At 36.0% G+C, this 10977-nt stretch overlaps 1 protein-coding gene across 2 annotated transcripts; it reads right to left on the bottom strand.

Moving 5' to 3' along the window:
- Positions 1-1455: 1455 nt before the first annotated feature.
- On the bottom strand, positions 1456-10776 carry LOC131644577 (E3 ubiquitin-protein ligase UPL4). 2 transcript variants are annotated; one of them, XM_058915120.1, is made up of 18 exons: positions 10637-10776; positions 10255-10404; positions 8795-9461; positions 8589-8699; positions 8324-8440; positions 8065-8223; positions 7812-7973; positions 6651-6803; positions 6451-6572; positions 5220-6366; positions 3875-5098; positions 3524-3754; positions 3319-3423; positions 2573-2653; positions 2394-2462; positions 2177-2305; positions 1995-2078; positions 1456-1895 (listed from the first exon to the last, which is right to left on the bottom strand). In XM_058915120.1, exons 3-18 carry the CDS (start codon positions 9425-9427, stop codon positions 1830-1832), a joined length of 4593 nt encoding a protein of 1530 aa, XP_058771103.1. In that variant the 5' UTR covers positions 9428-9461; positions 10255-10404; positions 10637-10776; the 3' UTR covers positions 1456-1829. The 2 variants fall into 2 exon arrangements, with proteins under 2 accessions (XP_058771103.1, XP_058771102.1); XM_058915119.1 differs by having other exon boundaries at positions 10522-10675.
- Between the last annotated feature and the right edge of the window lie 201 nt (positions 10777-10977).

Genomic DNA, 10977 nt, shown 5'->3' with positions numbered 1-10977 from the left:
AAGTTATAAAAACTAAAATACTGTTCAACTTGGAATAACCATTCCAAAGGACAAGTTCCATCAAATAAAGGTAGTTCCAACTTAGGAGATCTAAAAGTGGGTAATGGTGGTATTTGTGACAGCTGTTGGTAGGGAAAAGTGTGGGGGGTGTGGAATTGAAATTTTGGTTAGGAATAAAAGTTGCTGGGTTTTGTGAAATAGGGGGAAAATGTGGAAAGGGTGGTGGTGGTGGTTCAGGGCCTGGGTAGCGGGTTTGTGGTGTTAAAACAGTAGGCTGTGTAACAGACATGTGAGGGTGTGGAGTGGTATGGATAGGTGTGTGGACAGGTGTATTAACTACTGTAGCAGTAGAATAAACCATAGGAGATGAAAAAGAGGGTTGGGTAATACCTATAGCACTAGCAGCAGAATGAATAGTAGCAGAATGTGGTGGGTCTCTTTGTGCACGATTTTTTTGAAGTATTGACATGATGGAATCATATCTTGTATCAGCAGTATGCCTTTCCACATCAAATCTTGTATGAACTTGACCCATTTGACTTGCTAATTCTTCAGTTGCCATGTGAAATCTTTCATCCATTTGGTTTTGTGTGTCTTGTAAGGCATGGTCCAATCGGAGTTGAGTGAGTTGGACAGCCTCCTCAACAATATCTTTAGAAGAAGGGTTAGGTGGTTTGGAGGGAGCCATGGATTCAAGAGAATGAAAGCACCAATGTTAGACTATGCTAGGTTAACTTTAGATCTAAGAATGCATTAAAAGACAATAAGAGAAAAACAACTTTTTCTTAATTCATAATGGGAAACATACAACATATATATAGTAGGGTTTACTACACTAAATTGGGCCATAGGCCAGCAACATAAAAGAAAAATAATCCATTCCATACTAATAACTTATTCTAATCGCATCCCCTTATAATTAAATAAAGTCTTTCAGCTTAATGGGTCTTCTTTTAATTCTGTTGGGCCTTGCATTGTTGTTTGCAAGTAACAAATCTTGAATGAGAAAGGAAGGAGATTTTGATAGGATTTTTCAATATTGGTGCAAGACTATGAAGACTCTTATACATGCAAAATACATTTTTCCATTTGGTGTTTCCAGATGTTTCCGAAATCCAGACATTTTTTTTGGCAAAAATGGAGGGTATATCTCTAATAAGGCATTTGTTGTATAATAGGTCCATCTGATTCCAAACGCTACGAAGGAAGGACATTATTGAGTTTCCATAAGATGTGTGATCACTACGGAATGTAGGGAACACAACCCTAAAAGTACTTCACCCGATTTCCAATTTCATTTTGCTCACAACTTTCAGCAAAGCTTCTCAACGGGACTCAGCATTAACTAGGATCAAGTGTTCAATTAAACTTGATGTAGCTACTACCTAGTATCTGCTAGGTCAAATTTTCAAGACCTGATTCTTTAGAGTATATTTTGCAGTCACAATGCATAAATAAATCAATAACAAAGTAGAGCTAAATTTCATGGAAAATATATGATATAATAAAGTAACAGCAGATATCCCAATAGAAAACACTGTACAAAAAATATCAAAGTATGGCTACTTAAATTGCCCTCTGTTTCTATACAGAGGACACAAACCCAAAACAAAAACAGCTAACTATCAGCAAGCTATATACACCCCCCAACAATTGTAGTCAGTGAAGACACAAGCTTTGTCCCCAAGTAAGTAACTTGATGTGACCACCACTTCCAGTAACTCAATGAGATCATTGCCAGCAACTAGTTAAGAGCCTTATCTACATTACTATCAATTACCCTAATAATTACACCTTCAAAATCCAATAATCCAGCCAAGAGAACGAAGTCATGAAAGGTGGAAAGATCCTTGACCCTCTGTAATGGCATACAAGAGCTTCTCTTTCATCTTTTCCTGAAATTCAATGAAGAAGCATCAGAAAATATTTAGATCCTTTTTTTATTAGTGTTTCAAGTGTTTAAGAGTTTAAAACAGAGAAAAATGATAAGGTACTTTTGACGAATAAGGAGGTAGCTTAAAGTAATTTGCACAAGTCATCACACTAGGGAGGTCTGTGTCTGCTAGGTTGCTACAATGCTGTTAAACACAAGATTATAAGATGTTAGAAATAAAAAGGACATTTAGGCGTGTAAAAATCATGGTGGAGAATGAGTTTATCAGTATCATTTGTACACCTTTCGGACAATAGTCAACTTTGGATTGAGAGATGCCAATCCTCCTGGAGGAAGCCGGGGTGTGCCGGTCACAAACTGGAGAAATGCTCGTCGCTGGCCATGGTCAAACTCTCGGATAATTTCCAACAACTGAGTCCTCAATGACAGAGATTCAGTCAGAAAATGAAATGACTCGCAACAAGATCAAAAGAATATCTAAAATTACATGTATGCTTACATTAACAATGGGAGGACTGCTAGCAGTGTAACCATGATCGAACTTAATGTGATCTGACAGCTCATTGATCTGCTAACATGGCATTAGTATAAGTAAACATTTTTTTAAACAAGTTGTTTCCGTTCTGCTCTAATAGAAAAAGACATATATAAAAATTGATTAAAATAAGTTACACATACAGCCCAGGAATCATCCTCTCCACAGAGTATACGGTCAAGCTCTTCTTCATAGAAAATCTGAAGATGCTCAATGGGAAAAACCTACAAGTTTAAAAAAAATTGAGGTTGATGCCAACATCAGACACAAAGATGAGCAATAAACTTTAGCAGCTATGTGTAATGACTTTAGGAACATGGGCAAAAATTATAAAACCAGTAATGGTCTTAATTCTGAACACCAAAACAGCTGATCATAGACCTCAAATGGACAAAACAGTTTCTTATATATAGGAGTTAGTTTCAAGCCCATATTCATTTTGTTTGTCATGTCCTCCCTCTGTCTCATAATAATTGTTACATTTGCAAAAACAATTGTCCGGAAACAATTGCCATTTTCAAATTTCAATTGAACATTAATCATTTTTCCAATTATAACCTCTAATTAATACTATGAGCATAACTCCCAAACAATTGTTTTTTACTCCGCATTTATGATTAACAAGAATCAACCAATAGTTAATGAGGTTAATTTAGTAAAATTGTTATTCTCTTTCATTGATATATATAACTTCTCCTTAATTTGTGTGAAATAGCCAACTATGAAAACTTTTGTGGGACAGTTTGGTCTGTAAACCCCAACTTTTTGGGACTTTCTGTTCTCTTTAGAAGCAATTCTAACCAACTTCTTTAGTGACGGTGAATATAACACAATCAAAAAGGTTCTTGTGTTAAAATATTTCAACTATTATCAAGACAAAGTAAGAGACCTGGTTAAAGCCAGATTTAAAAGCTTCCACTTGTCTTGAAATTCCAGACTTCACAGTTGCATCGACAATAAGTGAAACATAATCCTCCAGGTTTCTCATATTTACCTGCCAAAAGGATGGAAATATTGAAGTTTTTTATTTCTAGCAACAAAAGGGACAACAAAACGAAAAAAAATTGCAATGCAAAATATCAAGCAATATTTACCATGGTGTGATCGGACCCTGAAGCAAGAACAATATCAGGATACCCGGGAAGAGTAAAATCAAGACAAAGATCCTCAATTCTGGAATCTCGGAAGCTTAGTCCTTGTTCCAACTCAGAATTCCCATCATAGACCGATTCCAAATTTTTTTTCTTGTTAACTAGAGCTTGAAACTCATGCAGCACCCTACCAAGCTCAGGATCAAGTGATTGTATGTCGTAGACATAAAGTTCCTAAAAAGAAAGATTATAAGCAAATAGACTAAGTCAGCTTATAGTGGCCCTCTCATTATACATCTTACTGCATGTTGCAATCTCGTGTGAAGTTCATTAACTGCACACAAAATCAATTACCTTTCCAAGAATAAGTTTATAGAAGGCTTTAGAAAAGTGGAGATCTAAGACCCTTCCATCTTGAAGTGCTTTAGCAACAACTTGACCTAAAAGGACAAATTTCTTTGTTACTTCAGAGAACTGTATGCCACCAGACGCATCTTGGTTTGACAACCATGGGCGGGGAAATAGTCCATACAAAGAATAAATTCCTGTTTCTTCAGCCTGCAAGCTTGTCTTGAGGGTATGTGAAGAAGCATCCTCTCTCCACATGCCCGAACCAGACTTTTGCAACTCCTGACACACCAAGGTATAAAATTCCAAAGTTGGTCCAAGACCAGTTCCCACTTCTTCATCATATTCCACTTCAAGAACCACTTTATGACTGGCATGTAGTTTCATCATTTGTGTAGCAGACTCCAAGATCCGGTCGCGGTAAACTAAGAACTTCTTTCGAGGCGACACACCATGGCCCAGTCGCCTATCACTTACAGTTTCAGAGTTATGGTAAGAAATGTGAGGTGATAGTCGTGGCTGACCAAATGCTACCAGTTTGAAGTATTTGCATCTTGCTTCAAAACTAAATAGGAAAGGACAAGAAGCCATTAGCTGATTACACCATAAAGGCATACTGCCGGTGCAGACAGCCAAAGAGTCCCTCATTTGTTGTTCCAGCTTCTCTGTCAACTTACTGCTCACAAACTCATTTAGTTGGACAGTAGGAACTGTTATTTTTAGGCTATCCAGATTATCAACTTTACCTTCGGCAAAAGCACAAATTCTTTCGCGTGACATAAGATGAAATATAAATCTGTTCATGCCTTCCAAGCTTTTAAGAAGAAACAGAATATCATAAGTTGGACTTGACTTCTCCAAATCAGAAACAAGCTCACAATTGAACATGCCTGATAAAAAAGGTTTATGCTGATAAAATGCTAAAACTTTATCATGAGAGAAATCTTGAGATGAAGAATGACAATCCGAAGGCATTATATCCTCAGGTTTCAAATCTGTTTTATATGTTAAGGTATGCACATGACTCCACAGTTTCCCACCAATTCCAGAATCATTTTGTTTTATTATTTGGCGAAGAATGGCCTGATATAGAGTCAATTTATGATCTAGAGGTTGTCCTTCGAGGTAAAAAATAAGTTTACGAGCAGCTTTGTTGCTACAAGATGAAAGATGCTCTTTTTCTAATTTTGAGTCAGTTTCTGCAACACAATGCATTTCTTCTTCTGCCACCTGTTAGAAGACAAAATTTCAAATATATGCAAAAGTCTAACATAGCTATAAACGTTCTTTGAAACAAATAACATGCAAGAATGTGCTGCATTATAATCTAAACTAGAAAAAAGAGTAAAACCTGAATTCCAGAAGAAGATGATTCCCCAGCATTCAAATTGACTGCTTGAATTTCATCAACGCAGGAGCTTGTATTTGATGGAAGTTGAAGCGGTGGACTTTCTGGTTGCGACACAACTTGACTGGACGGTAAGCTAGCATCCTCTTCATTTTTCTTGCAGACCTTTGGCCACAGATATCTTTCAATGGAGTGCAAAGATGAAAAAGGGTCAACAGTAAAAAAATCCTCAGAACAGTCACTCAAGTAAGTTTCTTTCTCCCCCTTGACAAATCGGACTTTCAGACAAGGATAAGGAATGCAGCATCCATTAGGAACAGTAGCAAATGAATTTCTCATTTTTTGTACATTGCTCAGAACAATAGGGAAAGCTTCCAAAGAAGTCAGCGCACACAGCAGATTCCTGATTAATACAGAGAGGGGTGTGTGGCCGGAGAGAGGCTGAAAAGTACGTAAGCATACACTGGCTAAAGCCTCAAATCGTTTTTCTATAACAGCATTATGACCACAAACACCATGCACCCTCTTGTTTTCCCCCATATAATGACCAAGAGATAAATAATTAACAAGTGCTTTTGCAACTCCACTCTCAATAAATTCAAAAGTAGAAACTTCTTCCTTGCCAATAAGCTTGTCCATAATTTGATCTAGTACCTTATTGATTTTCTCTTCATGCACAGCAAGAGCACCTTCATCAGTAGACATGCTCAACAAATCATTAGACAGTGCTCTGAGATTCTTCAAAATATCAGTCAATCCTTTCTCAGAATCATATAATTCTGGTGCTAGGTATTTTGCTTTAATATGCTCTGCCAGATTATGAACAGAATCTTTGTCGAGTTTGCATTTTCTGGCTTCTGATGATGTAGGAGATTGAGCTGATGAAAATGTGTAACATAGGCACTTGAGAACCTCTCTAGAAGCAGACCTCTGACCAGAGTCTAACGACATCTGAATGCCGCTAAATACTGGGTACACCAATTGTGATGATCTTTCTGGTTTTAAGAGTGCCTCAATGGCAAAAAAGACACCCTCCTTTATAAATAACTTTAAGAAAATATCAGAAAAATTCTGAAGGATTATCTCAGCAATCTGTAAGGCTAACAATAGCATATGATGATCCTTCCGAGTGAATACTCCGGCCAAAAAACTGTCGCATCAACCAGATAAAGTCAATACCTTTAATAAAATATAAATAGTATTACAACTCAAAGGATAAGAAGGCCTGCTTCACCTTGAAATACTGGCATTCCTAAGCAGCTCCACAAGCATGTCCGATTTGGTCAAACAAACAAACTTGTACATGATGAATAGACATCCATGACAAACATATAAACTTGCACCAGAATTAAACACCTGTGTAAACATGAGATAGGCAATTAATTGTAATAACAACGGAAGAGTATTCGGTTAACTATAAGAAAATCAACTAACCTGGATTAACATGGGAAACACATCCATCCCAAGCTTCTGCAGGAGATCTGGATGATTAGCTAGGAAGGATTCTTTGTCCATCGCTAGTTGATTGCTCTGATCTTTATCCAGACCAGGAAGAAGTTCATTCAGCAATTTGAGTACTTCATATACCTAGAAAGTCCATAAACAACGACAAAACTATTCACAATGCTCAATACAAAAAATCTCACAAATCACACAAACAAGAATCAATTAGAAGAAAAACAATTCCTTGTTTCAGACTGACACACTACTAGTTAAATACTAAGATCAAAACTCAACAATTAGAACATTTATACCCTTCCACAAAATTACAGAAGCCTCATCAAAAATATATATATTAAAGCTGTCCACATATGAAACTGGCAAGTGATAAAAATGAAGCATTCAACCCACCAAATCGATTAGAATTAAAAATGTGTGAAGTTATGGAATGCTGATAATCAAATATACTGTGTAATTTGTGTCATGAATTAAAGACGTTCAAAACGAAATTCAATAACATAAATTTGAAACAGAATAAAGCAATCCAGCACTCTATTCAGCAGGAATTATATTTCAACGAGTTTTTGAAGCCTTCTAGTTCTAGATAAATTTTTCACTCAATTTCCTTATAATAATGTCAATTTGACCATAAAGACTTCCCAACTTACTACGCAGTTCCAAATGATTTTGATGGACATTCATCTGTGCTTTTAAGTATTTGGTACACTGGTGGTGCAAGCAGATGGGTCGGCGAGTTTAGGTGACTGGATGAAGGATCAAACCTCAGATATCCAATGCCAATCAAGCTACAAAAGCTTATTGGCATTGTGTTCTCTTTTCCCTAACAAAGTAAGGTAAGACGTCCTACAACAGATTCACCCAATGAATCAAGTCCTTGGACCCTATCATGACGAGAGTCTTACTGTACCAAACTACTAAGAATGCGAAGAGAAAGGGTTACGTTTAGGGGCTATGTAGGGATATTGGCTTAAATTCTCAAAAATGAACGTGTAATTATGAAAAAATTGTCATTTGCCAATTACTAGACTCGTCACAATTAAATGACTATACTAATATATTCCACTTTATAATCATGAAACTCTATAGCTCCACACCAGTAGAAGACAATAACAGAGACAAATCCAAGCTTCATACCCGATTACAGTGTCCACCAACAAGTTGTGACGTTGATACACCGTGTGAAAGGTCAAATGCAGATAATATCTCTCTTAATATGCTGCTTATATTTAGCTCATATAAAGTCCTGAAGGCTACGACTGATCCCGAAGAAATTCTGACAAGTAATCCTATCAATCCCTGTCAAGCAAAATAATAGATTCATAATTTCATAACATCAAATTTTATGCACATTAAAAATGGAGAAATATAGGATATGAAAATTGCTTACATTATAAATTAATTGGGATAGAGTTGCTCGGCCATTTATACTTAAAAGATGTGTGACCTGTTGAATCAGTCCATGCTTACAAAGCTCATCCAACAATTCTGGGGAATGAGAAACTCGATCAACAATTTTGATTAAGCAGGTAGCAACGTTTTCAACAAGCTGCGAAAGTACATTTTCACTTCAGTAAACAATACAGAGAAAGAATTTAAACCCACTACAAATACAAAAGTATACAATATCTAAAGTTCATCCATCCAACCTGTCGATCCTCGTATAGAAGAAGATTGCATAATATTGGCACAGCCTCCATGAAAGGTGTGGGGCTTTCTGAAGGAAGCTTCTTGCATATGTTCACCACAGTAGAAAGAGCAACTCTCTGAGAGGGAAAAGAGAGATCAGTAAAATGAGTTATTTTTCACTCCTCTAATGACTTAAAATGGTAAAATATTGTTGATTTTAAATTTTTGAACAAAAAATAAACTGCTAATACTTATGGAGATGATGCGTTCTTATTAGATGCTTACCTGTATGCTTGTTGAGAAGAAATCAATATAGTTTAAAACAGCCATAATTGCTCCGGCCTGTAAGCAAGCAAGTGGTTGTTCTCGCGATATTTTCTCCAATGCTTGAAGACACTGTATACATACAATATCAATAACGTATATTCCTCTCAGTCTATAAAAATCAATACAAGAAAAACATATCTTACAAACAAAGAAGTACCAATTACCTGTTCAGCTACGTCTTGATACTCGATCGTCAGTAATCTTTGACATAAAGCAGAAACAGCATCATGTCGAACAAGAAAACCAGCTGATCGAGGATACAGATCACATATATAAGTGATAGCCCTTATAGAAAACAACATTATATCCGGGTTACTCTCATGCTTTGCCAGCTTTACAAGTAGCGGTGATAACAAGTCTGAAGTCATGCTGGAGAGTGAACCCTCTGTACAAAACGACAAAACTTCACAGAGCTCAGTAAGTACCGCCAACTGACCAGAAGGTTCAGTTTGTCCACTCAAGCTTGATATAATGTTCTTAAATTTTCCATGATCACTAGATAGTCTCCGTCTATGATATTCGTGGAGACTGCTATGATAGTGCTCCATGTCATCTGAATCACACGATCCATAAGCTGAATCCTTCTCTGGCTCACCTTCTGATCGGCTTGAAGCCGAAGCAGATGAGGAAGTATCCATGTCATTATCATGAGGCTCCACCTCCGAGTGTGTTGAATTTATATCAGTTTGAACCGAGGCGGTTGAAGAACTAGGTCTAAAATCGAACGAACTGCACGCCCTCTTATCAGCAGGCAGTTCATCTACCATTTCTGGACGCTTTTGACCTCTACTTCCCATTAATTGCTCCTACTCCCCAATTGGAAATCGAACCCTGCACATTTAGAAAAACTCTTCAATTTACATACATTAATATAATATAATTCCTAATCAAGCAAAGCCCAAATAAGCCAGAATTCCAAACCGAAAACCAAGTCGTTTATGTTCTTTTTAGGAAGGAAAATAAAAAGAAAGTTCACTACTCCAATCCAAAACACCCAAACACTTCAATCAATCAAGGCTTTCCTCAAATGTAAACACTCCGAAGCACAGACACCAGAAATACGACGCCGACACTGACACGGTGACACTGGTAATAATTTGAAAAAATGAATAAATTAAACGTAATCACAAGTGTCAGTGTCAGTTTCAGACAAAGACGCAGAGACACTTTTTTTTAGAGGTGTCGATGCTATAGAGGATAAACAACACAAGTAACAATTTCTCATGATTTTCAACATCACCAAAGTTAATCAGTCATTAAAATCCATAACTCACCATGAAAAAAATTATACTGCTACCAAGTGTGTTGATGAAGCATTCTTATAACTTCATATTAACATCACAAACCACATTAGAATCCAAAGACTAAATCAGACCATACATGAGTCTCATACTAAACAAATCAAACACAACAGGTTCCATAATTGACTTTAACAATATTGGTCGGTTAAAAACATCACAAAATAGAAAAACAAAAAGGAACAAAACAATCACAATAACAAAAACATAATAAACAGAAACATAAACAAACAATGACACAAAAAATGAACAAAATCAGTGGAAAAACAGAACATAAAAACACAATCAAATGAACTATAAAACCTCAAACAAAACAGATGAAATACCTAGTTATAGTTCTTAATCGGTCTTCGAGAAAGTCGAAGACCAATTCTATGTAACAACAAGTAAACGATTATATGATGATTTTAAGAAAACGCTTTTCTTCTTCGTTTCACTTTACCATCATCATCATCATCATCGCCGAATTGTTTCTTCTGCGATATAGAAAGAAAAAAAAAACAATAAGCGATTGAATTGATGTGTATATATTCAAGAGAAAAATCGAGAATCAACAATAAAAATAAAAAAGAGAATAAGAAATTGAAGAAAACCAGAGAGAGGATGATTGCACACGGAAGAAAGAAAACTTGATAGATACAATACAATATACAAAGGGTGGTGGTGATAGTGTAAATATTTATGAGGGTGATTAATTTGGTTAATTACCAATTAGTGTCCTTGATAAATCTTGTTACTTGGGGAATGAATGATATGGTGCTTATGAGGTGTGTCAAGCTTGATGCAATTCTTCAATCAATAATCCTTGTTTTTGTGATCGTGGATATGATTTATAGGTTACTTATGGTGTTGTGGCTTTATATTAGGTTTCCACAAAGCTTACCAAGGAAGTAAGAGTTTAATAGGGTAAATTTACTTTATGATGTTATTACTAATTAAAATGTGGGTAAATTAACTTTATTACTAAATTAAATTAAAATGTTGTATTTATTTATGTGCCAAAAAAAAAATTGTTAGCTGAATTAGGATAAATTAAATTTTAAATAGTC

This window comes from Vicia villosa, linkage group LG1, assembly GCF_029867415.1.
Source record: "Vicia villosa cultivar HV-30 ecotype Madison, WI linkage group LG1, Vvil1.0, whole genome shotgun sequence".
Lineage (NCBI taxonomy): Eukaryota > Viridiplantae > Streptophyta > Magnoliopsida > Fabales > Fabaceae > Vicia > Vicia villosa.
Note: the sequence above shows the minus strand (reverse complement) of the source record. Positions and strands in the feature narration are given on the sequence as shown.